Raw genomic sequence first — 27,601 nt, 5'->3', positions numbered from 1 at the left:
TGAGTGCTGTGCAGGAGAAGTGGAGATGGCATTGAGAATGGACAGTGGAAGAGTGACTCAGTCGTGGAAAAGTGTCTCTGAGGGGTGACAGATGGAACCACAATCTGAAGAGTGAGTAGGAGTCAACTCTCAAAGAGGGCAGGGGTTAGCAGGTTAGGCAGCAGAAACAGCATGTTCAAAGGCCCTGTGGCTGGACAGAGCAAGGCTTCTAGCAGTCCAGGTAGAGTGTGAAGGGGGGCAGGAGAAAGCTGTGTGAAAGCCAGCAAGGTCAGGCTAAGGCAGCAACTCTCCAACTTCAGCACACACCAGCATCAGCAGAGATGTGTGTATATGTGCGTTAAAGCTCCAATTTCTAGACGTTGCCCCTATTGTTTCTGATTCAGTGCCTCTGGAGTCCATCCTGAAAATGTGTATTTTTAACAAGTTTGCAGGTGGTGCTGATGCTGCTGGCTTGGGGACCACACTTTGAGGACCACGGCTCTAAGCAGCTCTGTGACCTGGGAACTTTCCTTTTGCACCGGATCCTGCAAGTCTTTGTTTTTTGCAATGGAGGAGTGGCACTCCCAGCTCCCTTATCCCCTGTCCCCTGGCACAATGGATTGGGCCATGGGTGGATGGTGGAGTCTTCCTCCCACCCCCCCACCCCGCTAACCTGTGATGCTCAGATGCCCCTCTCCCCCTGCCTGCTCTGAGTCCCTTCCTCTTACAATCATTTCTTGGTGTATCACGGGCCCATTCTCCTCGAAGACTCCATCAGGCTTCTGCTTCTCCAGGATCAGCCATTTGACGGCCCCACAGAGGACCTGGGAGTCGATGGCGATGAGGTTGGCTGCCATAGCGAAGACCTTGACCACATAGGCTGTCAGCCTGCGGACACAGAGCATGAGCCAATTGGCTCTGGGATCCGAAGACTGCATCCCAGCCAAGCAATGAACAGAGAGAGGCGGGGCCTGGCCTGGTCCGCCCAGTTTCTCTTCCCCAAACTCAGGACCCGGTGTGGCATGCAGGCCACTCATCTGGCTGGTGTTTTGACTTCGTGAGTAGAGGGGTCAAGTCGCACAGGGCTGTGTGGGCGAGGCCAACCTAGACCACCTGAGGCCGGGATCCAGGCCCTGCTCAGGGAGGTGCAAGGCTAAGGATGGGCAAGCAGATCTTGGAGACTCACCAGGTGCTGGACAGCCGGTCCTGGAAGGCGGCAAAGGCTGAGTTCTTTTGTCTGAAGGCCAGTTGCTGGGTGTACCCTGCCGAGAAGGGAGAAGTGTCAACAGAGGCTGAGTGGAGGGGGTGGCTACCATGGGTAGGCCAGGGAGGGGAGGGGCTTAGAAAGAGGATAAAGATTCTGTGAGAGGTGGGACAGGGGTACAGAGAAGAAAGAGAGGGTTCTGAGCAGGGGACAAGTTTGGGGTGGGGAAGGGGAGCTTAAAGTAGAAAGTGGGAGGATCAGATAGAGGAAGGGAAAGGAATTCTTGGAGGAGAGAGGGTTCAGAGACAGAAGGGCTCTCAAAATGGGGCAAGAAGGCCTCAGTGGCGGGGGGGGGGGGTGGACTCAGAGAGGAGCAAGGGGGTGGTCTCAGAGGAGGGGCGGGGCCCCTGGTTGGAGGGGGCTCAGAGGGGTGGTGCCTATAGAGGGGCGGAGTCTCTGGTTGGAGAGGGCTCAGAGAGGTGGGGCCTCTAGAGGGGAGGGGCCTCTGGTTGGAGGGGGCTCGGAGGGGCGGGGTCTCAGGGGCCTAGACAGCTCAGAGGAGGAGGTGCGGCATATACCCTTCTTGATGAGCTCCAAGGCTTCCTGCCTCTTCTCCAGGCCGAACTTCTCCCATTGTTCGGTGCTGTCCAGGTAGTGCACAGCGATGACTGTGGGCGTCATGCCGATCATGTTCTGCTCCCCACAGCCGGAGGGGGTTTGGATGAGGTGCTTCAGCCGGTCCCCGTCGATGGCATCCTCTACCATCTGGGCCACCGGGGTCCCTGCAGCCAGACGGTAAGATGGCATTCAAGACCAGGGCTGCCCCCAGCATTTCCAGACTCTGACCAGCCAGGGCCAAAGGAGTCAGGGACAGCTGGAGGGTATGTGATGGGAGGAGCTGAGCAGCTGGAGGGGGATTCTGCATTTGCGGAGTGGTGGGGGTGAGCTTGTGCTTCACAGGGGATTTCCAGTCCCTGGTTCCTCTCGTTACACACCAGTGGTAACATAATTCCAGTAACAATAGTCAGGAATATTTATATCGTGCTTAATGCTATTTGCTAGGCTCTATTCTAAGAGAACACTGTATAGTATCTCATTTAATCCCACCCAACAACCCTTAGGTAACCATACTGTTATTTGCCCCCGTCACAGATGAGGGAACCAAGGGTCTCCTCCCAAAACTTTACACCTTACAGGTTGCAAGGTGCCTTTTCAGATCTATCTTGTCCCTTCTTGCCCGAGTTCCCCATCCAGGGCAATCAGATCCAGAATTTCTGCTCTGGAACTATACTGCTTCTTATTTAAATTTCTTTATCAGAGCTACAATGATCTATCTTCTTTGCAGAACAGATACTGACTCACAGACTTTGAAAAACGTATGGTTTCCAAATGAGGCAGGGTGGGAGGAGAGGGGATGTGCTGGGGGTTAGGAATGGAAAGCCTATAAAATTGGGTTGTGGTGGTCGTCGTACAACTATAAATATAATAAATTCATTAAAAAATAATAAATTTCTTCATCAGCAAAAGCTATTGGCTGAACTAAATAGTGCCTGGAGCCTTCCTGAAGCAGATCAAAGAGAAATTCTAGCTGAAGAGGAGGAGGGATGAGATGGAACTGGGCTCATGCCCCCCCAACACAGTTCTGGGTCCCCTGGGGTCGAAGCCAAGGGCCTCTCACCTTGCAGGAGGATCTTGGTCTCTGACTCCGTGTCTGGGACTTGGTCGCTGAGATCCGCAGGTGGGATTTCCTCTCGTTGCACTCCCTCTGCCGGGAGAATGGGAGACACCCATTGCACCAGCCCCCTCCCACTCTTACCCTGCCTCAACCACCCCCCTCCCACCCTACCCTGCCTCAACCACCCAGCCCTCACCCCTTCTGTGGCTGACTCACGTTGGCCCTTATGTTCTGGATCCAGTGTGCGAGTGACCACAGTTTTGTTGACTCTCATTCCTTCTGGCTGGATAGTGTTGGGGGCAGGGGGAGTCCCGTGAAGAAAAGGACAGACAGACAGACAGCTGGTCAGCGAGGCATTGTTCTGGGGATTACTGTAGCATATGCACGATGGCATCCACTAGATCTTAGCTGTGTGACTGGAAGTCACTTACTTCACCTGTCTGTGCCTCAGCTCTCTTCCTTATAAAGACATAATATAAACATCTACCTCGTACCCATTGTTGTATAGATTAATAATAAAATTATAAGTTAATAATGACCTAACAAAATCTATAGAAATCTTCCTATGTGCCTAAAAGATTTCTTTACTGGGGTTAATTCATTTAATCCTCACAACGACTCAATGGGGTGGATACTGCTATTATCACTTCCATTTTCAAGATGGGGGAACTGGGGTACAGATGGATGAAGTCATTTGCCCAAGGTCACATAGCTAGTAGAACACAGTGTGGATTTGAACCTGAGAGTCTGGTTCCAGAGTCTGTTTTTAACCCAGTGCCTCTCAATAGGCTAACTAAAATAAAAATAAAAATTGTAAAATAAAACAAATAATTTAAAAGTAAAACAACATTTTCAAATAAACAAATGAGAATAAATAGTAAAGAAAAAAGAAATGAGGAGTTCCTGTTGTGACTCAGGGTAATGAACCTGACTAGTATCCATGAGGACCCGAGTTTGATCCCTGGCCCTGCTCAGTGGGTTAAAGATACGGCATTGCTATGGGCTGTGGTGTGGCGTTGCAGATGTGGTTCGGATCTGGCGTTGCTGTGGCAGAGGCGAAGGCTGGCAGCTGAAGCTCCCGTTCAGCTTCTAGCCTGGGAACTCCCACATGCTACAGGTGTGGTCCTAAAAAGACCCCCCTCTCACAAAAGAAATGAAAGGATTCACACAAGTATTTAACATAGTGCCTAGCACATAGTAAGGGCTCAGTTAAAATCAGAACTGTCTTAATTAGGATCAAAGGCCCACTACAAGCCCTTATGTGTCTACACATAAATCTCCATGGTGGACGGTGGCTGTTTTTGTCTTCCTAGAACTCATTCTCCTTTCACCTGGTAGTAATTCCCAGATTTTCCTTTGCAGACTAAGATGCCTCCAATGGTGTGTTGGTAAATATATAACATCCAGCTTTTCAGGAAGAAAAGTTCCTAATTTGTAGTGCTGCCAATTTCCTTGGTGTAAATATTCCCAACATGGTGATTTTCAAGCTACCAGCCACAGTGAGTACAGAATTGTGAAGTGATGGGCACACTGGCTTTTGGGAGCTGGGCAATATAAACTCTAACAAAATCCTGGCTTTCTTCTCACCAGTGCCCAAGCTGAGCCATATAGAAACTCAAGGCAAAAGGACAAATGTGTGTGGAGTTCCCATCGTGGCTCAGTGAAAACCAATCTGACCAGTATCCATGAGGATGCAGGTTCTATCCCTGACCTCACTCAGTGGGTTAAGGATCTGGCATTGCCATGAGCTGTGGTGTAGGTCACAAACTTGGCTCAGAAATGGCGTTGCTGTGGCTGTGACATAGGCCAATGGCTCCAATTCGACCCCCAGCCTGGGAACCTCCATATGCTGATGGTGCGGCCCTAAAAAGACACCCCCCAAAAAAGAAAGAAAAGAAAGAAAAATATGTGCCCCAAAATATATACTTTCACATATTTTTAATGGTTAATTTTATTCCAGAACAGTAAAGTAGTTGAAAAAAATATGAGTTTGCTTTTATTAAAGCCAATAAAGAAAAATTATAATAAATTCTGGTTTGGGTATAAACAAAATACTTCAATGGAAAATCACTCTGTCAATTTTAATACACTTGGTTTTCAATGTTTCAATATTTTTTCAGCTACTGTAATGTTTTTGGGGAAAATTAACCATTTAAAAATACATACAGGCACATTTATGGAGCAACTCATTTTTCTTCTGCTTCAGGCTCCAATATGGTTTGCCTTGACACTGTCAGATCCTGTCTCTATTTAAAATTTTGATATTTTGTTTGTTGTGAGGGTTTGGGGCATTAATTTTGATTTCTTAATATATTGCATTACTTTTTTTGTCTTTTTAGGGCTGCACTTACAGCACATGGAAGTTCCCAGGGTAGGAGTTGAATTGGAGCAGCAGCTGCTGGCTACACCATAACCACAGTAATGCCAGATCCAAGCTGCTTCTATGACCTACACCACAGCTCATGGCAATGCCAGATCCTTAACCCACTGAGCAGGGTCAGGGATCAAGCCCACATCCTCATGGATTCTAGTCAGAGCCACAACAGGAACTCTTGAATTAAATATTTTTGTTACCGCTAAGCCACAACAGGTACTCTTGAATTAAATATTTTTGATCTTGTTTATGATCTCACATTTTGCTTTAAAACGTTACTAAAAGATGATAATACTTTTATTTTTATTGTTGATTTTATCTATTATATGTTTAATCATAGGACATGGAAAAGTAACTGTTAATGCATATTTTAAGGTAAGAATCATAGGTAGAAATAGACGTTTCCTCTGTTCTAGCATTGTATGTTATGGCTTTATAATATTTGTTCTGTGAAATATGCTTTCCCAAGATTTTTTTTTTTTTTTTTTTGCCTTTTTCTAGGGCCGCTCCCTCGGCACATGGAGGTTCCCAGGCTAGGGGTCTAATTGGAGCCACAGTCGCTGGCCTACACCAGAGCCATAGCAATGTGGGATGCGAGCGGTGTCTGCGACCTACACCACAGCTCATGGCAACGCTGGATCCTTAACCCACTGAGCGAGGCCAGGGACCGAACCCAAAACCTCATGGTTCCAAGTCGGATTCGTTAACCACTGAGCCACAATGGGAACTCCTCCCAAGATTTTTAGTCAAGAGAAAACTCCTCTGCTGAAATGTGTTACGAAATGTCATATTTGACATTAAACTATATTTTAACGAAAAAATATCATTGATCTCTGTTACTAAGCTTTGGAGTGTCCCCTGAAATTCCATGCCCAAGGAGAATGCCTCACTTGCCTCACCCTAATCCCAGCCCTGCTTCCAAACTTCCGGAACTCCTAAATTTTCTGAGAAGTACTCCGTATTCTTAGCCTGGGTCTCCAACCTGGGTTCACAGCACAGGAAGACAGGAGTCTTTCCTGAAGGACAAGGGGCAGCAGGTATCCCCAAAGACTCACCACGACCTTCAGGGTCTTCTTGACACCATCACTGATGAAGTGGTTGTAGACGGCGGCCTTGACCTCCACCTCCTGGAGGCCAGTCTTCAAGGGCACAATGATGTAAGGCACGGGCACTGAGGACTTGGCTGGGACCGTTAGAGTCTGTTGGTGGCGCTTCTTGGCGGTGGCCAGGCTGCAGAAAGCTGGATTGTAGAGCAGTTCCACCCTGACCTGCCAGGAAGAGGGAGTATCAAGTCAGGAGAGTGTGCCATGGACCCTCCCTCCAAGCTCCCCATCATGCCTGTCACACTAGAGGCTCACCTTGAGATCCTCTGCCTCCCTGTAGTTATAGAGGATAGCTCGGATCTCCACCTGCTCATTGCGCACAACGGAGTAGGGGAGACGCAGATCGATGAAGAAATCTTGCTTCACCACAACCTCATAGGGGTCAGCCACGCAGATCCCTGCCCAGGTGGAAACAGAACACAGCGTCGGTGGTAGGGGGCAGGGAGGGTGGGCTGGATCCAAGTTCAGGTCCAAGTTCCTGACCCTGCCAATATCTCAGGGCTCACCCCTGACCACAAGAGCTGTCCCAAGCTCCGCCTGCCCTGGCAGAGCCCAGAGACACATCATTAATAGTGATATCTTACAGGTGGTGGTGGTGGATGGGAGTTGCTGTGAGAGAAATTCTCATTTTCTTTGTAATGTTATTCATAGGTAAATATGCAGAAGGGAAGAAGGCAAGCATAACTGAAGGTTCTGATCTGTGCTCTCCAAAATGATGACTGTAAGTGGACCCTGGGCACTTGAAATGTGGCTAGCTCAGTTGAGAACTGGATTCCTACTTTTATTTCGTTTTAGTTAACTCAGATTTCAACTTAAAAACCAGGAGTTCCCGTCGTGGCTCAGTGGTTAACGAATCCGACTAGGAACCATGAGGTTGCGGGTTCAATCCCTGGCCTCGCTCAGTGGGTTAAGGATCCGGTGTTGCCATGAACGGTGGTGTAGGTCACAGATGCAGCTCGGATCTGGTGTTGCTGTGGCTGTGGCGTAGGCCAGTGGCTATAGCTCCAACTGGATCCCTAGCCTGGGAACCTCCATAGGCTGCAGGAGCGGCCCTAGAGAAGACAAAAAGACAAGAAAAAAAAAAAAAAAAGAAAAGAAAAAACACTGTGCAGGAGTTCCCATTGCGGCTCAGTGGTTACAAATGCAATTAGTATCCATGAAGATATGGATTCGATCCCTGGCCTTGCTTAGTGGGTTAAGGATGTGGCATTTCCTCAAGCTGCAGTGTAGGTCACAGACATGGCTCAGATCTGGTGTTGCTGTGGCTGTGGTATAGGCCAGCAGCTGCAGCTCTGATTCAACCCCTAGCCTGGGAGCCTCCATATGCCGTGGGTGCAGCCCTAAAAAAAAAAATACCAAAAAACAAAAACAATGTGCATCGTGAATATACTAAAAACCGCTGAATTGTACACTTTCAAAGGGTGACTTTTGTGGTATGTGAATTAGATCACAATTTTGTTTTATTTTACACTTTTTTGGCTGTGCATATGGCATGTGAAAGTTCTTGGGCCAGGGATTGAACCCATATCACAGCAGCGACCTGAGCCACAGCAGTGGCACAATGGATCCTTAACTGCTAGGCTACCAGAGAACTCCTGTATCTCAATTTTTAAAAGGATGCTTGATTCAGTGACTGGATAACTTTTTAAAGAATATTTACAGAGTTCCCATTGTGGCACAGTGGTTAACGAATCCGACTAAGAACCATGAGGTTGCGGGTTCAATCCCTGTCCTTGCTCAGTGGGTTAAGGATCTGGCGTTGCTGTGAGCTGTGGTGTAGATTGCAGACATGGCTCTGGCGTAGGCCGGTGGCTACAGCTCCAATTAGACCCCTAGCCTGGGAATCTCCATATGCCGCAGAAGTGGCCCTAGAAAAGTCAAAAATACAAAAAAAAAGAAAGAAAAAAGAATATTTACAACAACTTGGGTACACTTTCCTTTTTAACTGTAAATTTTATGGATGGTAATTACAGATCAAAGTATTTCTAATGAAAAGCTAACATTCTAATTGAGATATCAGTAAGTATAAAATACATGGCAGATTTTGAAGGCTTAGTACAAATAAAACTAAAAGATATCACAATTTTGAGATTATTAATAGCTTATTTTAAAATATTAATGGATTTATTATTGTAACAGTATCAGTGTGATAGTGGTTTTGCAAGTTTTTACAAAATGTTGAAATAATAATATTTTGGATATATTTGTTTGTTTTCTCTTTAGGGCTGCACCTGCAGCATGTGGAAGTTCCCAGGCTAGGGGCTGAATCTGAGCTGTCACTGCCAGCCTACACTACAGTCACAGCAACACCAGCTTCCAGCCCCATCTGCGACCTATGCAAAGCTTGAGGTAGTGCCGGATCCTTAACACACTGAGCAAGGCCAGGAATCCAGCCCACATCCTCACAACACTAAGTTGGGTTCATAACCCACTGAGCCACAATGAGAACTCCTAGGATATATTTGGATTAAATAAAATGTATTATTAAAATTGATTTCACCTACCATCCCTTCTTTTTGGCTGCCCCTACAGCATGTGGAAGTTCCTGGGCCAGGGATCAAACCCACACCACAGCAGGGATGGGCTGCTGCAGTGATGATGCAGGATCCCTAACCCACTGTGCCACAAGGGAACTCACTCACCTATCCCTTTTTTACAGGGCTATCAGAAAATTTTAAATGACGTTTACAACCTGCATTATATTTCTAATGGACAGCACTGATTTACATTGTAAAAATTAGTAAAAGTAAACCTTAACTAAATTGAAGTAGGGAAGGCCTGTAGAGGGAGCTCTAATGCTCCACCAAGCAAGTCAATTACCCCAAACAGGAAGATGTCAATTACAGATCCCAACAGGAAGAAGCATCAATTACAGACCCCAAAGGAAAGAGAAGTACCTTGCACTCCCAAATAGGAAGTGAAATTTACTGCAGCAGGAGGAAGGAAGACTTTCTTCCTGCCCAGTAAAAAGCCCAGCGAATGAAAATACTGTAGCTCAGCCAAGGAGATCCTCTCCCACCTGAATTGTTATTTTCCTCCAATGATGAAATTTGTATCTTGCGATTACTCTCTTGCCCTAGACTTCATTCTATTAAAACCTTCCATTTTTCACAACTCCTCTGAGTATCTCTCTGCCTGCCAGATGAGACGCTGCCCAATTCATGAATTGTTTAATAAAGCCAATTACATCTTCAAATTTACTCCGTTGAATTTTGATAACAACCTTGATCAAAAATGATGCTGAAAACAATGTTATATATGACACAAAAATTACCTGATCAAATGCAAGCAGAGTGCTGATGCAAGTGAAACTGCACAAACTGTTAACACATTATTAATAATGTTACACTAAGAAATCTATTAAGATTTGTGCATTGTTCTTATTCTTCAAGAGCAAAAAAAAAAATTATAATCAGAGGCTTGAACAAAATCCTTATTTCCCAACCTACTGTCATTTACTCATCACCCTCGGGGTGTCTGATTAGTCACTGGTGCTCCTTACCATTTCTTACTTACTATTTGTTTTTATAAATTTTTCTAAACTTAAATTTAATTTAGGACATGGGTGAGAAACCAGGTTCTTGTGCTATAAATAAGAGTGTCCTCAAGGAAAATAGAATGATTGTGTTAAATATTGGTTAGCTTATGCTGCCTGAGGAAAGCTAGACCCCTTGCTCTCTATTTGAAAGGAAAAAAAGGAATTAAAAATGGAAAAGACTGAAGAAAACCATAATTTGAATGCACCAGGTGTTCACTGCAGTGCTACTGACAATAGCCAAGACACGGAAGCAACCTAAGTGTCCAGAGGAGTGGATAAAGAAGATGTAGTACAGATACATGATGGACTATTACTCAGCCATTGGTATATTTTTTTGCTCAGTTGTTTCTGGAATCCTAAAACGGTTTTTAAAAATCTCTTATTTTGGGAGTTCCCGTTGTGGCACAGTGGTTAACGAATCCGACTAGGAACCATGAGGTTTCGGGTTCGATCCCTGGCCTTGCTCAGTGGCTTAAGGATCTGGTGTTGCCTTGAGCTGTGGTGTAGGTTGCAGATGCGGCTCAGATCCCACACTGCTGTAGGCTGGTGGCTACAGCTCCGATTCGACCCCTAGCCTGGGAACCTCCATATGCCACGGGAGCGTCCCTAGAAAAGAAAAAAAAAAAAAAAAAAAAAAAAATGAGATGAGAGAGAGTTGATCTTGAGAAGAGAGTTGATGTTGAGAAGATGTCAGGAATTTAAGGGAGTTCCCATCCTGGCTCAGTGGTTAACGAAGCTGACTAGGAAGCATGAGGTTGCAGATTCAATCCCTGGCCTTGCTCAGTGGGTTAAGGATCTGGTGTTGCCATGAGCTGTGGTGTAGGTTGCAGATGCAGCTCGGATCCTGAGTGGCTGTGGCTGTGGCTGTGGTGTAGGCCAGCGGCTACAGCTCCCATTAGACCCCTAGCCTGGGAACCTCCATATGCCACGGGTGCGGCCCTAGAAAAGCCAAAAAAAGGGGGGGGGATTAAAAAATCTCAGGGCTCAAAAAAAAAAAAAAAAAAAAAAAGCCCAGGAGTTCCTGCTGTGGCAAAGCGGGTTAAGGATCCCTGGTCTTGCTCAGTGGGTTAAGTATCTGGTGTTGCAGTGAGCTGTGGTGTAGATCAAAGACGAGGCTCGTCTGGTGTTGCTGTGGCTCTGGCATAGGCTGGCAGCTATAGCTCTGGTTGGACCCTCCATATGCCGAGGGTGCAGCCCCAAAAAGACAAAAAAAAGAAAAAAAAAGGAAATGAAAAAAAATCCCACAGGGCTCTCTGATATTCTGCCCCTCCCCAACAGGGAACATCTGGCAATGTCTGGGGACATTATGGATGTCACAGCTTGGGGGATGGGTAGCTACTAGAATCTAGCAGGTAAAGGCGAGGAATGCTACCCAACATCTTATATTGCCCAGGGCAGCACCTTACTACAAAAAAATGACCCAGTCTGGAATGACATCAGACATCAGTGATGAGATTGAGGAATGCTGGTGCAGGAAAGAACTTTTCCAACGTTCTCGCATATACAAATCCTTCAGGGATCGTGTGATAGAATAAACATTCTGATTCAGCAGGTTGGAAACGACCAAGATTGTGAACAAACTCTCAGGTAAAGCTACTTTACCAGATTGCAACTGGTCCAGGGAACATGCTTTGAGGGGCAAGGATCAAATAATGACTTTTAGTTTTTTTTCTTTTCCTTTTTTTTAGGGTCATTCCTGCGGCATATGGAAATTCCAGGGCTAGGGGTTGAAACAGAGCTGCAGCTGCCAGCCTACACCATAGCCACAGCAACAAGAGATCTCAGCCACATCAGATCCTTAACCTGCTGAGCAAGACCAGAGATCGAACCTGCATCCCCAGGGACACTGTGTCGGTTTCTTAACCCACTGAACCACAGTGGGGCCTCTGGTTTTCAACCTTTTCCCCCCAATCTCCAGGAACTTTTTTTTTTTTTTTTTTTTTTTTGTGTATAAGGAAAACCTCACACAGAATCTCAGTATATGGAACTATCCAACAGGCAAATATGAAGATGCTCTGATTTGAAGCAGGGATGGGGGCCTCAGACCAGAACTGCACTGAGTGATTTTGGAATCTCAGGCAGGAAAACTATGTGCCCTGTGTATATAATTTCATCTGCCATCATCACTTGTTCTAGAGAAATTATCAGAAAATTGCAGTTCCTCCAGTTGAAAACGAGATAAGCAAAGAAGCAGATTTTGAAAATCCTGAAGCCGGGAAAGTAAAATGATAGTAAAGTATAATTTAGGATAAATGATAACTAAACAAACTTACAATACAGTGTATTAAATTCCGAATTTGCTATAAAGAAAATACATCTCATGTTGTGAGTTTTAATACACCTATTTTTTCATATTTTAATGTTTTCAATTTTTTTTTTCCTCTTTGGGGCTGCACCCGCAGCATACGGAACTTCTCAAGCTAGGGGTTGAACTGGAGCTGCCCCTGCCGGCCTACGCCATATCCAGAGCCACAGCCACACCAGATCTCAGCTGTGTCTGTGACCTACATCATTATCATTTATCTTGATGACTGAGTATTTTGGCATCCACTTAATTTTGCCCTCGAAGTCGGTGCCTCACTCTTCCTCTCCCCACTCTGAAACCTACTATAAATCATCTATATTTGGATAGAGTTTTTCAGGGCCTCATGCCGGGCTCTTGATGGCCAGGGGGCAAGAGGTGGGGGAGTGCATCACATTTACACCTTTTTTAATGTGTTTCAAAACCGAACCACCAGTGTTTCAATCACTCCTCTCACCCTGCTTCCTCTTTTATTTTTTCTTAATCGCTTTACCCACTATCATGGAAACATCACCCCTGAAAAATGTTTGTGGTTACAAACTATTCTGTACGATACTATGATGGTGGATGTATAGCATTAAACTTTTGTCCAAACCCAGAGCATACAACACCAAAGAGTGAACCCTGATGTCAGCTATGAACTTGCCGTGATAGTGACATATCCCTGTGGCTTCACTGATGGTTACAAAGGCACGGTGCTGGCAGGATGTTGATGATGAAGGAGGCTGTATGTGTGGTGGGGAAAGGGGTATATAGGAAACCTCTACACCTTCCTCTCAACTTTGCTCTGAAACGAAATCTGCACTAAAAATCAAGTCTATTTACAAAAAGCACTCTGCGGGAGTTCCTGTCATGGCTCAGGGGTAACAAAACTGACTAGTATCCATGAGGACGAGGGTTCCATCCCTGGCCCTGCTCAGTGGGTTAAAGGATCCGGCATTGCCAAGAGCTGTGGTGTAGGTCGCAGATGTGGCTCAGATCGGGCATTGCTGTGGGCTGTGGCTGTGGCCCACAGCTGCAGCTCCAATTCAACCTCTCGCCTGGGAATCTCCAAATGCAGCCATAAAATGCAGCCATTAAAAAACAAACAAACAAACAAAAAACAGGGGGAAGAGTATCAGCCAACAAGAAACAGAGGATCTCTTGGGATGAAACGAGACAAATGCCTGAGGGGTCTGGGTTCCCACCCTCCTAAGGACTGGGCCACCATCTTCTCTCACCTTTCTTGTCCGACAAGCTCACAGCCAGAATCTCCCAAGTGGTGATGGAGTCTTTTAAAAACACATTCATGGTCTTGGTGGAGATTCTGGTTGGGGAGATGAGGGGGAGCAGTATTAGGAAAAGACGAGGTTGAGCATGGCGGTGGAGGGTGGGGGAGGGAGGAGCTGGTAAGGAGGGGGCCCCAAAAGACAGGATGGAGGGGGGCTGGGGGTGGGCATGTGCAGATAGCCCAAGACTTGATTTTTCTAGGTTGGGTTGTGGGGTTCCACAACGAAGAAAAGAGGGGGACTCCAGGTACCTGCAAATTCAATGTCCAGTCTAGGGTGATGAGAGGGGCTGGCCCTGGGTGCTGGGGGCGGGGGTTGAAGCAGGGTCATCCCAGCCTTACCCATTTTTGTCTGGTTCTTTAAACTCCTCAATGGTCCACAGCCAGCTCTCGGGGAACTGGCTTCTGGAAATGATGTCTTCCTCTGGGATTATTTCTTCATCCAGGTCACCTTTTGGGGGAAGAGGGGAGGAGGGGAACAACCCAGGTTTGGAACAGACTCACTTTCTCGCTGTCCCCTTTTAGACACGTATCTCTACAATCCCCGGAGGGATTCCTAGCTGCCACACACCCATGACCATGTGATCACTTCCAGGGACCCCAGGCCCATTTGACTCTGGGGGCTCCTTCTTCCATAAAATATATGGGAAACCCTATTTTACAACTGTGTTGGCATAAAGGCAAAAATAATCCAGGCTGAATTGTATTGATTTCTTTCCCTTCTTTGGTTTTTGAGGGAATGAAACCTTTGCACGGAAGACCCTCCAGAAGCATCCTGGGCCCTGAGTACCATGCCTGCTGCTGTGTCTGATGGTTAAAAGTCCTTCCTGAAAGCAATGGGGTGAGTTGAAAGATTCCCTGGACTTTGATGGAGACTGCTGGAGAGGAGGTGGCCTTTAAAAGCCAGCTTGACACCATCAGCAAGCTGGGCGGGAACAGAGTTCAACCCTGGCTGGGCTTTCCTCAAAAAAATGATGAACAGATTTTATTTTGGCTCTGGGTCTGCCTTACAACCAAGTAGGTGGAATTCCAGAGATGCCTAAATCCATCTGCGCTCTGGAATAATCCATCAAAGTGCCTTTGGGGTACTGACTTTTAATCAATCCTCTGGCTCACCCCCAACTGGTTAAAGTAATGACACAATGTTGAAAAAAATCCACGTATGTGTAAACTGTACCCCTCTAAATCAGATGTTTTGTCTAAATTTCCTCCTTGCAAAAAAACGTTCCTCTTTGCAAAAGAACATCTTGGGTCACTGGAGCAGAAAGCAGCACGCCTAGTTATAAAGTGCAAAGAGACTGAAGATCCTTTGCTCATGTGTATTGGGAATCTTTTTCTTTTTGGAGGGCTGCAGGGGCTGCTAGCTTTCCACTACAGGAATTTAGAAATGTTTGCCCATTTTGGCAATCAATGGCTGCCTTTGAGAGGTGGGTGCTTTTTTGTAAGGAAAAAAAAAAAGGAAGGAAAGAAAAAGAGAAGAAAGGAAGGAAGAATGAAGGGATGAAAGGAGGGAGGAAGGAAGAAAGAAAAGAAAAAAAAAGTACGGTTGTGTTTGAAAATCATACATTACAATATAAGGAATCCACCCCTGTTGTCTTAAAGGCTAAGTGAACACTGATTTGGAGGGAAATCTCTCTTGACTTGAATTTTGCCACTATCTGATAGTTAAAGAGAAGTTTTTAAAAATAACTAAAAAGGAATAAAGAGGACATTTACAATGGAGAGACCCGGCAGACATTAGCTTAATCAGGCAATCAGGGTACACATCACCAAAGAGTGGGATAAATCAGTACCCTTTGTCACCTGAAATGGTGCACCAAGAAGGACACGATGTCTCTTCCGTGACAGTCCTGCCAAAAATGCAAAACCTGAGTGCTGTCATGAAGGAGCATCAGGCAGACCCAGATGGTGGGACAGTCCCCAAGATCTCAGTCTGTGTACTTCGTATCCATCAAGGATGTGAAAGTCACAGAAAGAAGAAAGTGCTCTAAAGGTCAGACAGGTCCAAGGACACTGAAGAGACCCAACCAGAAAACACAGCCTGTGATTCTGGACAGGATCCTTTCCCTATAAACGACAAAAACAAAAACAAAACCTCAAAACCCCAAACACCAAAAAACAAAACAAAACAAAACCCTGGCAAAATTTGAATGGTGATGGAGGATTTGAGGGTAGTAATGAATTAATGTTGACGTCCTAATTCTAATGACTGCACTGTGGGTTTGTAGGAGAATGCAGGCATACCTCAGTTTATTGAGTTTTGCAGATACTGCATTTTTGAAAAACAAATCAAAGGCTTGTGACCTCTGCGTTATCAGAGGATGGTTAACTTTTGTTAGCAATAAAGCATTTATTTTTTACTCTAGCAATTTTTTCTTTGAAGTATAGTTGATAGCAGTAAAGCATTTTTTAATTTTTAAATTTTTTTTCTTCTTTTATTTTTTGGCCATGCCCACGGCATGCAGAAGTTCCAGGCCAGGGGATTGAACCCCCATCAACAGCAGTAACCAGAGTCACAGCAGTGACAATACTGGATTCTTAATCTGCTGAGCCGCTGGGAAACTCTGATAGCAATCAAGTATTTTAAAATAAAGGTATGTACATTTTTTTAAACAATGCAGTTGCACAGTTAATAGAATATAGCATAGTGTAAACATAACTTTTATATGTACTAGGAAACTAAAAAATTTATGTGACTTGCTTTATTAACATGGCCAGGAACTGACTCCGAGGTCTGCCTGTATCTTTTTTTTTCTAGAAAACACACACCAAACTATTTGGGGTGTTGGAGCTGGTGCAGGAGGGAAAACTTTTTTTTTTTTTTTAGGGCCACACCCACTGCATATGGAGTTTCCTAGGCTAAGGGTCAAATCAGAGCTGTAGCCTCTGGCCTACACCACAGCCACAGCAATGCCAGATCTAAGCTGAGTCTGCAACCTACACCACAGCTCATGGCAATGCTGGATCCTTAACCCATTCAGCAACCCACGTCCTCATGGATACTAGTTGGGTTCGTTATCACTGAGCCATGATGGGAACTCCCAAGGAAGAAAGTTTTTTAGACTGCATTTTCAATATTTCTCTAAGTTTAAGACTGTTTAGGAGTTCCCGTCGTGGTGCAACAGAGACGAATCCGACTAGGAACCATGAGGTGGCGGGTTTGATCCCTGGCCCTGCTCAGTGGGTTAAGGATCTGGTGTTGCCGTGAGCTGTGGTGTAGGTCACAGACATGGCTCGGATCCCGCGTTGCTGTGGATGTGGTGTAGGCTGGTGGCTACAGCTCTGATTGTATCCATAGCCTGGGAACCTGCCACTGTGAAAGTGTACAAGTCTTCTATGGTTTTTAAGCAAAGATATTCTCTTTCATTACTTTTCGTCTCTTGTAATTGACCATGTAATTTCTCTCAATTTAAAGAACTACTCACACTTGACTCTACCCAGGGAACCCACTTTGGTCAACACAATTCCCAGTGCCCCGTGAAAGTGACAGGAGATATGAAAGAAATGTTCCAGTGGCTTATGAGAACCATCACAATGACATCTTAGCATAAAATGAATAAGAAGAGAAACATGGACAAGTTAGAATGAACTAGTCCTATGCCAAGTTCATCCAAATATTCAATTTCGACAAAGCCCATCCTGGCACAAAAGTCTTTCTCTAATTGACATATTAAAAGATAATATCAAAAAAAGGGGGGGGGGAGACTGGTCCACATGGGTCCATCAGCCTCTCAGAAGATGGCAGTGAGGACTCTTATCAGTTCTGTAAATGCCACTTTGTGATGGAGACCATTCTAGGTGTTTTTGTTTCTGTTGCCTTTTTTAGGGCCGCACCTGTGGCATAGGGAACTTCCCAGGCTAGGGGTCAAATCAGAGCTCCAGACAGGGGTCCTCCTTCCACTCAGACAGGAGCCTCCTCCTCTCTCAGGCAGGCATATCCTCCCGCCTTGGACAGGCCCTCTCGCCTGACTGCGGACTTACTCCTGGCCAGCCCCAGGGGCTTGTTGCGGCTGTGCTGCTGCCGCAGCTTTGCGATGTATTCGCAGCAGTCCAGGAAGGCCTTCACGCAGGCATCACCATGCTGGATGAACTGAGCCCGGCGCTGGCACGAGAACTTCATGGGGTTGTCCCGCATGCCATGCTCACAGCATCTGCGCAGCTCCTTGCTGTACTGACCCACTGTGGGAGCATAGACCCCCCGGGAGTGCCCTCAGTCTGGGCCTCGAAGCAGGAGGCACCCAAAACTGGCCTCAGGGAGAACTCCCCCCATGGCCAGGCCCTCCCCCTCCCTCTCCAGCTGAGATCCCCATATGGGCAGTTGATGAGGAGGAGGGGGGTGAGGGCAGAGGGTTCCCACGTTTGTCCATCCTTTTCTCCATGAGCTGCACGGAACGGCGTTTGCGGGCGGCTGGTTTCGGACACTCAAGATCTGAGGGCAGGTAGACCGGGAATAAGATGGGTTAGGCACCTACTGTGTATCCTTGGTTCCCCCCACCCCAGGTAGCCCGTAAGGTCGGGGGAGGGGGTTTATTGTTCCCAATGGACAGCTGCAGAAACTGAGGCTCAGAAAGCAGTGACTTGCTGGGTGGTGGCTGAGATGGGACTTGAATGCCCAAGATCCCAGGATCTGGGAGGTGGAGGCACTGTCCCTCCCTGGACCTGCCTCTGGCTGCATCCTCACCTGCCCTCTGGGGAGTCTGTAGGCCCTTGCTGCTCTTGAAGGCCAGCCCTGCATCTGTGAAGACGCCGGCAAAGTCCTTTCCACTGCCTGGTGTGCAACCAATGTCTGCCTTCTCCACGACATCCCAGATCTGCCGGGTGAAGCGGGGAACCAAAGCAGGGTGGGACCAAGCCAGCAGTGCCTCCATCGAGCCACTAACATGTCTATCCAGCCCCATCTCCATCCTCACCTTGGTCCCCCATGAACTGTGTCCATTCCCAATGACCATCCCCAACTTGGACCCTGGTCCATCCACATTCTCATCATCATCTTCAATTCAGCCCATCCCAGTGTTGACATACATTCATCCCAACTACTACACTCAACTGACACTCAAACCCATCTGCTCTCCCTGGCACCGTTCTCACCTCAACCCAAAGCCATCTCCCACCCAACCTCAGCCATGTGGGCAGGGCAGGGGTGGGGTGCATACCTTACGCTGGGTCAATTTGTTTTTCTTATTCAGCACAAACACGCCCTTGTCCACGGCCACCAGCCCCACTCGGGCCCCTCGGTCACCCTGGATCTCCAGGGTCATCTGTTGCCCAGGCCGATGCTGCTTGTCTTGCTTCCCGCCACCTTTTACCACCAGCTTGGGAGGGGGAGGGGAAGGGGTGAGAGAGAAGTCAGCCCCGCGAGGCCCAGGTCTCAGGCAGCCGAGGACAGAGGAGGTCCTGGGCTGGACTGAAAGGAGAGAGGCGGGCAGAACTGGCATCAGGCAGAAAGTCAGGAAAAGAGAGCATGGAGTTCCCACCATGGCTCAGTGGAAATGAAACTGACTAGTATCCATGAGGACACAGGTTCGATCCCTGGCCTCACTCAGTGGGTTAAGGATCTGGCACTGCCATGAGCTGTGGTAAAGCTCCGATTCGACCCCTAGCCTAGGAACCTCCAAATGCTTTGGCTGCGATCCTAAAAAAAAAAAAAAAAAATAGGGTAAAGCAGGAGCAAGAGAGATACTAAGAACAAGCTTCCAGTTACAAAATAAGTAACACACGAGGATGGAATGTACAGGGTAGGGAATATAGTCAATAACCAGGTAGTATCATTGCAGGATGACACAGAGGAACTAGAGGCATCATACTGGGCATTTTGAAATGTGTCGAAATCTAGAGCCACTCTGTGATGTACCCGGAACCAACATAGCATTGTAGATCATTGTAGGTCAATTGTGCTTAAAAACAAACAAACCAACTCATAGCAAATGAGATCAGATTTGTGATCACCATCAGTCAGGGGAGGGAGCCTTGAACAAAGGTGGTGAAAAGGTCCAAATTTCCAGTTATAAATCAGTACCCGGGATATAATGTACAACACAATACACGGAATGAGTATTGCTGTACATTATATATGAAAGTCATTAGAGGAAATCCAGAGCTCTCCCCACAAGGAAAAAAATACACTGCCTATTTCTTTAATTTTGTATCTCTGTGAGATAATGGATGTTACCTCAACTTACTGCGGTCATCATTTCATGATGCATGTTAAGTCAAATCATTACACTGTACGCCTTAAACTCATGTGCTATGAGTCAGTTGCATCTCAAAACTGGAAGGAAAAAAAACAAAAGCTCCCGAGACTGAAGCAGAGAGGGGAGAAAGGATGAGATGGAAACGGAGAAAGGAGAGGCAGGAACCCTAAAAATGGGAGAGGGATGGATTCAGAAGGTTGGAAAGAGGCAAGGCAGGGAAAGCGCTCGCCAGGTGGAGTGTCCCCAGCTGGGCACAGAGCACTGTGGGGAAGCTTACCGTGCCCACACATGAGTCCTTGACATCCACCCATACGGAATCGGCCACCACCTCCCTCTGGCCATTGGCAGCAATCAGGGTGTAATAAGCCACCAGGCGGAAGGAAGGGATGAAGTCCGTCGTGATGGTCAAGGGCAGCACCACCACGACCTGGCCAGACTCGCGCGGCTGGCGTCCCACCTTCAACAGCTTGCCCTTGTTCATGATCTGCCAGTGGGGTGGAGGTGGGGGAACAGGTGGACATAAGGATCGGGAAGGTGAGAGGGAAGATGGGGGGATCTGGGGGGGGTCTCCCGGGGGCTGCCCGTGAAGTGAGGGGGAGGGGCTGGGGTTCTAGGAAGCCACGAACCAGGTAGGTAAAGTATCGGATCTTGTCTTGGTAGCCGGGGTCCGTGCGCAGGTGGAAGTTAACATTGAGATTCTCCCCTGGCTTGAGCTCCACGCGGGGCACAGAGAGGTGGAGGTAGTTCTTGGAGTTACCCTGGGTGTTGTAGGGTAGGACGTGCATGGTCTTGGTCGCTTGTCGTGCAGCTGGGATACCGTCCTTCTCAGTGCGTACCTGTACAGGGAAAGATGGCTGTGAGCTGGCCCCCCACAAATGTCCATGTCCGCATCCCCTGGGGACCTGGGAAGATGGTTTTATGTTGTAAGAGGGACTTTAAGGGTGGGATTAGGTTAAGGCTGGTGAAGATAGGGAGGACATGGGATTATCCAGGTGGGTCCAATGCCATCGCAAGTCTCTCTATAAGATGTCTAGTTCCCTTCGTGGCTCAGTGGTTAACAAACCCAACTAGGATCCATGAGGATGCAGGTTTGATCTCTGGCCCTGGGATCAGTGGGTTAAGGATCTGGCGTTGCCATGCGCTGTGGTGTAGGTCACAGACGTGGCTCAGATCCTGCCTTGCTGTGGCTGTGGCTGTGGCATAAGCCGGCAGCTGTAGCTCTGATTGGACCCCTAGCCTGGGAACCTCCATATGCTGTGGGTGTGGCCCTAAAAAGCCAAAGAAAAAAAAGACCTTTAGGCAGAGGGCAGCACCCTACCATGCAGAGGAGAAACTTTCTATGCAAATGAAGAACCTCTAGGTGGATGCAAATGAAAGAACCCCACTGGATGCTCAGGACAGGATCCCTTTGTGCAAATGTCAGGACCCCATGCTACAGAATACAGCCCCCACCTCCTGATGTGGGGTCCCGAGGCTGGCCTGGACTCACGGTGATGGGCAGGGAATTCCGGTTGTCGGGTGTGTTGATGCTCAGTTTGGCCACACCGTCCTCCTGGGTTAAGGACCTCACTTTGAAGTCCTCAGTCACCACCGGGATGTGGCGGGCAGGGGAGCCGTCGGGGTTCGTCACATACACCTGTGGGTGTGGGGTGGGTGGAGGGTGTTCAAGCAGCCCCAGAAGCATGGTTGTGCTCAGGTACAGCACAGGTGGTAGTGGGGGGGACATTGCAGCCCAGCCCCGGGTCTCACCATGAGGTCGAAGGGCATGGCGGGTTTGAAGAACTTGGGGGTCTTGGTGAAGTGGATCTGATAGGGGGAGGTCACGATGGGGATCCCGGTGCGCTCTGCCTCCACCATGTCGCTGCCTGAGGGGGGCCAGCCATGAGGGAGGGCCAGACTGCCCTCCTCAACACGGACCCCACCTTCCTCAGACTAGGTCTCCCCCATGAACTGGATCCCACCTTGATTTTGGGCCTCCCCCCTCTGACTGGGCCTCCCCCCTCAGACTGGGTTTGTGTCCCAGCCTAGGTCTCCCCTGTCAGACCCGACCCTGCCTTCATTCTGGACCTCCTCCCTCAGACTGGACACACCGCCCCCCACCAGACTGGGTCGCCCTTCATTCTGATCCTCTCCCCTCCACTGAGCTGCCCCTCTCAGGCTGGACCACATGGTGGTACGGAGCCTCCGCCCTCAGATCGGGCCTCACCTGAGTTCAGAATGACAGTGACAGATACATATATGGATTTTCCCACCAAGTCATTGACACTGGAATAATGTACTCCATTCAGCAAGACCCCTTGGCTCAGCGTGGCTTCCCCCGTCCCATCAATGATCTGGGGGAGAAAGCGAGGGCTCAGGGAGGGGAAGGGCTTCCGAGGGGGAGAGGAAGAGTTACTCAGAGGGGGCCACTGTTAGGTACCGGAACACGGGTGAGGGACTGAGACAATGAAATCCTCTGGTCACCGTCCTGGACCCCAAAGATGACGAAAGCTGTTCCATCCACACTCTCCCCGTACAAGAACCTGCAAAGTGGGAAGGGGTCTCAGACTCCCCCGGTCCTGAAAAGAGGAGTCTTCCCCCAAATGTCCACTGGCCGTGACGAGCCCCTCCCCCTCCATCCCTGCCCTATCCCTTGACCTTCCCTCTCCCCAGGCCCTCCCCCTAGACCCTCACCTGGCAATGATGTTGACAGTTAGGCCATTTGGGTCATCGATGTAGTAGAATTTCTCTGAAGGCTCCACTTGGACCTCAAAACTGGGCAGCACTATTGGGGGGGAGCAGATGGTATTCGTTCGGTGGGGGGGGTCAACGCTGGGTCCAACATTATGCACGCCCCCCCCCCCCCAGCTCCCTCCTCTTCTTACCATATTCCTTCACCTCAAACTCAGCAGAGAAGACTTGCTGGGGAGCATCCTCATAGTGGGCTCGGATCTTCCACTGCCCCATGCTGTGGGGGAGGCAGGCTAGTGAGTCCGCCAGGTCTGGCAGCCCCCCCACTCCCTCTCCTGGGGAGCCCTAAAACACACGACCACTCCACCCCACCCCTGCTGGAGGGCCCGACCTACTTGACCAGCTCTGGGATGTTCCAAGACAAAGCCAAGATGCCAAACTGGTTGTGGGATGACAGGGAGTCCCGTTTGATGTCAATGCCTTCAGGGGTCTGTGAGGAGACAGGAAGGGAAGTGGCTCTTCAGAGACCAGGCTTAGCCCCTTGGTTCTCCTCTGTGTCGTGTCTACAGGGGCAGTGGTTAAGAATGGGCACCCAAACCAGGTAGCCTGGGTTCCTGTCCCCACTGCACCACTTACAAGCCTGTGTGATCTTGGGCAAATTACTTAACCTCTTTGTGCTCAATGTGAACCTCTTGGAAAAAGGAGATAACTACAGCTCCTGTGTCACTGGTTTGGGACCTGTTAGTGTAGGCAAGTGCTTGTGATGATCTGTGTCGCTCTGAAGACTAGTAATTACTAGAATTTATCACCTCCTTTGATATAGGACCCTGGGCTGAGCATTTGATTTGTAGAAGGCACACATCACTGCCTACATTCACCTTTTTGACCTGCAAGAATAGCAACTTCGTGTGGCTCAACCTAATAAGTATATGATTTCATTTGTTGCCAATAGCTAAACATCAGGAGACTTCAAAGAGAAATCTGATTCTCTAGCTTCTCTGGCAAGTGGAGGTAATTGTGGATATGTTCTTCCCAATGGCATGAGGTGACGTTCAATGGGAGTCTGGCAGCGCCACATCTTTAGAGGAGGGTGTTCTCTGTTTTCCACCATCACTAAAGTGAGCACACAGCCTTCAGAACCCGCTCCTTGGAGTTCCCATCGTAGTGCAGTGGAAACGAATCCAACTAGGAACCATGAGGTTGCATGTTCAGTCCGGCATTAAGGATCCGGCATTGCTGTGAGCTGCGGTGTAGGTCGCAGATGTGGCTTGGATCCTGCCTTTCTGTGGCTGTGGTGTAGACCAGCAGCTGTAGCTCTGATTGGACCCTAAGCCTGGGAACCTCCATATGCTGAGGGTATGGCCCTAAAAAGCAAAAAACAAACAAACAAAAACCAAAAAAACCCCACACACATACTGATACCACACACACACAAAAACTCTGGTCCTTGTTAGGTTTGCCTGATTTCAATAAATACAAAGATCCCACAAGGAGGACAGGCCCCATTCCTCCCCTTCCTCCTCCACTTGTCTTTCTCTCCCCATCACTCCCTGCTTCTCACTCCCCTCTCCTTCCCTCCCTCCCTTCTTCCAGTAAGTTTTTATTTACCCTACTACCCGCCAAACTCTGGGCCAACAGATAATCCCTTTCTGAACAGAACTTAGGTTCAGTGCAGATTGGGGGAAGGCGCAGTTAACAAAGGAATAGGTCCCACAAAAAAAAACCCCAAAAAACTTCCCATCGTGCTTCAGTGGTTAACGAACCCAACAAGTATCCATGAGGACTTGGGTTTGAACCCTGGCCTCGCTCCCTGGGTTAAGGATCCTGCGTTGCTGTGAGCTGTGCAACTCAGATCCCACATTGCTGTGGCCTAGGCCAAATCGACCCCTAGCCTGGGAACTTCCATATGCTGCGGGTGCGGCCCTAAAAAGATAAAAAGACCAAAAAAGGGAGGGGGGAAATAACTCCGATTTATAAGATGCCAAAAAGAGATGGCAGGAAGGCAAAAAAGGGAGTGTGTGTGTGTGTGTGTGTGTGTGTGTGTGTGTGTGTTCTGTTGCAATTTTACAGGGCGCTCTGACAAGCCTCACTGTAAAATTGGTACACTGGTGACATTTGAGCAAAGACTTGAAGGAGGTGAGGGAGCAAACTGTGTGGATATTTGCAGGAAGAGCATTTGGGGGGGAGGGGGAACAACCCCTGCAAAGGTCTTGGGGCAGGACTGTGCCTGGATTGTTGCAAGAACGGTGACGAGGCCCACGTGGCTGGAGCGGAGGGAGGAAGAGAGAGGGAAGAAAGGAGGGTGGGCAGGGTGCGGGAGCAGGTCTTGCAGGGCCTTGAGGCCCGTGGGGAGGACTTGGGCATTTACCCCAGGAGCGGGGAGCCCTGGAAAACGGCAGGCAGAGGAGGGGTGGAACCTGACTCAGGTGCTCCCACGCGCCCTCTGGCGGGCAGTAGGCGGAACAGACTACATAGAATTAGTACCTGTCGTGTCAGTCTTCAAATGAGGAAACTGAGGCTTGGAAAGATGAAGTGACCTGTCCAGATTCACACAGTGACCAGGGACTTATCTGGAGCCGTCATCCACGGTAAGCATCGCTGGGTCCCCGCCTCTCTCCCGATCTCTCTGTGTGCCCTTACGTTTTTGGGGTTTTGTTTTTTGCCTTTATGTCTCTGCTGCTGGGCCTTTGCCGGAATCCCTTTCTCTGTTTCTCTCTCTCTCTTTGTCTCTCCCCGAGTCCCTGCCCTGGGTATGTCTGGGGCCCCAGTCGGCTGGTACCTCAATGGTGACGACAATGGTCTGGCCCACGGGCAGCAGCTTGTGGTCAACGGTGAAGATCCGATAGAGGACTGAGCAGTGGTGGGAGAGAAAAGCAGAGCCGGGTGAGGCCCTGCCCCTTCCTCCAGCCCTGCCCCTGGCTCTCTGCAGCCACCCTCAGCCCCTTACCCGTGGAGCCTGGGGTGTAGATAGTCTTGTCCGTCTGGATGAAGAGGTACCCGCTCTGAAGGCTGACCAGCACCACCTTCTCCACCTGGACGTTCCCAAAGAGCGCCTGAACGGTCACGAACTTGTGCCCCTTCTCTGATTTGAACTCCTTGCTGGCCGGGATCTGAGCAGGAACCAGGGGATCACTAGGGGCCAAGACCCCTTGCCCACCATCCAGCCTCTAGGACTTCGGCTGGGTCCGCACCCGCCCCTCCTCGCAACAGAGCCTGCTTGTCACTTCTGGTCCTCCTGCTTTGCCCAGGTTTGGGGAGAGAAGAGGTACTCGGGGAAGGGCCAAAGGGCAAGAGAGGGGGTAGGGAGTCAGAGGGAGGGATGGGAAGGGGGATTCAGGCAGGGGGCTTAGCGGAAGGAGGGCTCAGAAGGGGTAGGGGGTTCAGAAAGGGGAGGAGACTCGGAGAGGGGACGGGTTCTAAAAGAAGAAAGGACTTAGGGAGGAGGGTTGGAGGGGAGGGGTCAGAAATGGGGAAGGGCTCAGACATGGTGGGGCTTGGAAGGGGGCCGGGCTGAGAGAAAGACGAGGGCTCAGAAGGTGGGGACACTCAGAGAAAGACCGGGATGAGAGAGTGGGAGGGGGCTCCAAAAAGTGACCCGGACTCCAAAAGGGGAAGGGCTCCGAAGGGGAGGAGACTCAGAGGGGCGGGGTTCAGAATGGAGACACTCAGACAGAAGGGGCGGGGCTCAGGCAGGGTGGGTGGGGCTCAGAAAGGGAGGAGGGGCTCAGCTACCAAGAGGACTCAAAGAAGGGGTGGGGCTTCAGCGGTCCGGCTGTTGAGCGCGCCCACCTTGATGTTGACGGTGCTCAGGTAGTTGTTGGCGTTGTTCAGCGTCGTGGTCTCGCTGGACAGCACCTGTCTCTTGGCCGGGAAGTCATGGACGGTGACCGAAACCCGAATATCCCCTTGCCCTTCGTGGGCCTCCAACACCACCATCTCCTCACTCTCCAGACGCAGGACGTTGGGGGTGATTATGGTGTAACTGCGGGAGGGGAGGACGAGGCGTAGAGCTGTCATCCCAGGGGCACGAGATGCTAGGCACCCCCAGGGTCAGCGCTCTGCCCCAGCCCCTAGCCCTGCGGGGGATCCGATGACTGGAGGACAGCTTGGGGGCTTCAGATCCCATCAATTCCTGAACCTCAAAATCAGAACCAATTCCTCCAAGACGATGGACTTCCAAGCCCACAATCAAACCCACAAATTCCAGAAGTCTCAACCCTTCAATCTTTTTTTTAATCGTTTATTTATTTTTTATCATTTTATGGTCGCACCGGATCAGCGACCCTGGCCTCTGCAGTCGAATTCTTAACCCACTGCTCCAAGGTCAGAACTCCTAAATCTTTAAATACCTCAAGTCTCTAAATACCCAAACCCTGGAACACCCTAAACAGCCTCCTAAACCTCTAGCACCCCAGACCTATAAATACAACCCAATCCATCCCCTCAGCCACATACATCCAAACCGCATCTCTGAAACTCCTAAATGCTAAAACTACAAACTCCCAGATCCTATGGAGTCCAAACTTCTGAGACTCACCCAACCCCAACTTCTGAGACTCACCCCAACCTCATCACAAGCCACAGAATCAACCAGCACCGTACATGCACCCTAAACCTGCAGAGACCTATACTCACAAGTGCCCACTCCCAATGCAGAAGCAGCCTTGTTTGGGGGTTGGGGTTGTGATTACTCACATGGGATCCCCCAGGGCTAGGGGGAGGCTGGTCAGGAGCAGCAGCAGCAGCCTGGGACCCGAGGTGGACCCCATGATGGAGGGACGGTGGAGGGACAAAGGGACAGAGGGAAAGGACGGGGGTGGGGGGGAAGTGAGCAGAGGCTGCTGGAGGCTGCCTTTTATCTGGCAGCTGCTTTTCCCCCTCTTCAGCCCAGCCCTCCACTCCCTGTGGCCTCCCCCCTCCCTGGGGCTGCCCCAGATTTCTCAATGTCATTTCCAAAGTTTTTCAATCTGTGTGGCCATCACAGTCCTGGGGAAAATAACCTAAGGGCACGTCCTCCTGCAACAAGAATACAACAGCCTCCTGCCCTGGCCTCTCTCATGGTCAAGGCTGGCTGGTGAATGGGGACCTGTCCCTGCTATACCCACTTTGTAGTGGAGGAAAATTATTCTCTCTTCCCCAGATAGTGCCTGCCCCCCTTCCCCGATATCTGCACCTGGCTCTCAGTCCACTTTTGGCCATGCACTTATTAACCAAACCCTTCCTGTGAATTCAAGTCGATGCTGGCAGCAAGAGTCCCACTTCCAGAGTCTTCCATGCTGGGGTGGGGGTGGGAGACAG

The 27,601-nt window shown here is 49.1% G+C and overlaps 1 protein-coding gene across 2 annotated transcripts in view; it reads right to left on the bottom strand.

The window, feature by feature from the left end:
* C3 (complement C3) overlaps positions 1-27,158 on the bottom strand; it is a 40,153-nt gene extending 12,995 nt beyond the window's left edge. Inside the window, exons 1-26 of one of the 2 annotated variants that reach the window (XM_021080819.1) lie at positions 26,999-27,158; positions 26,093-26,285; positions 25,251-25,413; positions 25,083-25,153; positions 22,699-22,793; positions 22,498-22,580; positions 22,307-22,397; positions 22,053-22,155; positions 21,840-21,966; positions 21,383-21,498; positions 21,123-21,269; positions 20,260-20,469; positions 19,911-20,117; positions 18,596-18,754; positions 18,124-18,253; positions 17,800-17,871; positions 17,424-17,621; positions 13,785-13,893; positions 13,396-13,481; positions 6,591-6,733; positions 6,288-6,500; positions 3,075-3,141; positions 2,862-2,948; positions 1,762-1,965; positions 1,166-1,241; positions 708-867 (exon numbers count right to left, since the gene is read on the bottom strand). In XM_021080819.1, coding sequence (XP_020936478.1) covers positions 708-867; positions 1,166-1,241; positions 1,762-1,965; positions 2,862-2,948; positions 3,075-3,141; positions 6,288-6,500; positions 6,591-6,733; positions 13,396-13,481; positions 13,785-13,893; positions 17,424-17,621; positions 17,800-17,871; positions 18,124-18,253; positions 18,596-18,754; positions 19,911-20,117; positions 20,260-20,469; positions 21,123-21,269; positions 21,383-21,498; positions 21,840-21,966; positions 22,053-22,155; positions 22,307-22,397; positions 22,498-22,580; positions 22,699-22,793; positions 25,083-25,153; positions 25,251-25,413; positions 26,093-26,285; positions 26,999-27,072 — 3,384 coding nt within the window. In that variant the 5' untranslated portion in view covers positions 27,073-27,158. 2 annotated transcript variants of the gene reach the window in all.

This window comes from Sus scrofa, chromosome 2, assembly GCF_000003025.6.
Source record: "Sus scrofa isolate TJ Tabasco breed Duroc chromosome 2, Sscrofa11.1, whole genome shotgun sequence".
NCBI lineage: Eukaryota > Metazoa > Chordata > Mammalia > Artiodactyla > Suidae > Sus > Sus scrofa.
Note: the sequence above shows the minus strand (reverse complement) of the source record. Positions and strands in the feature narration are given on the sequence as shown.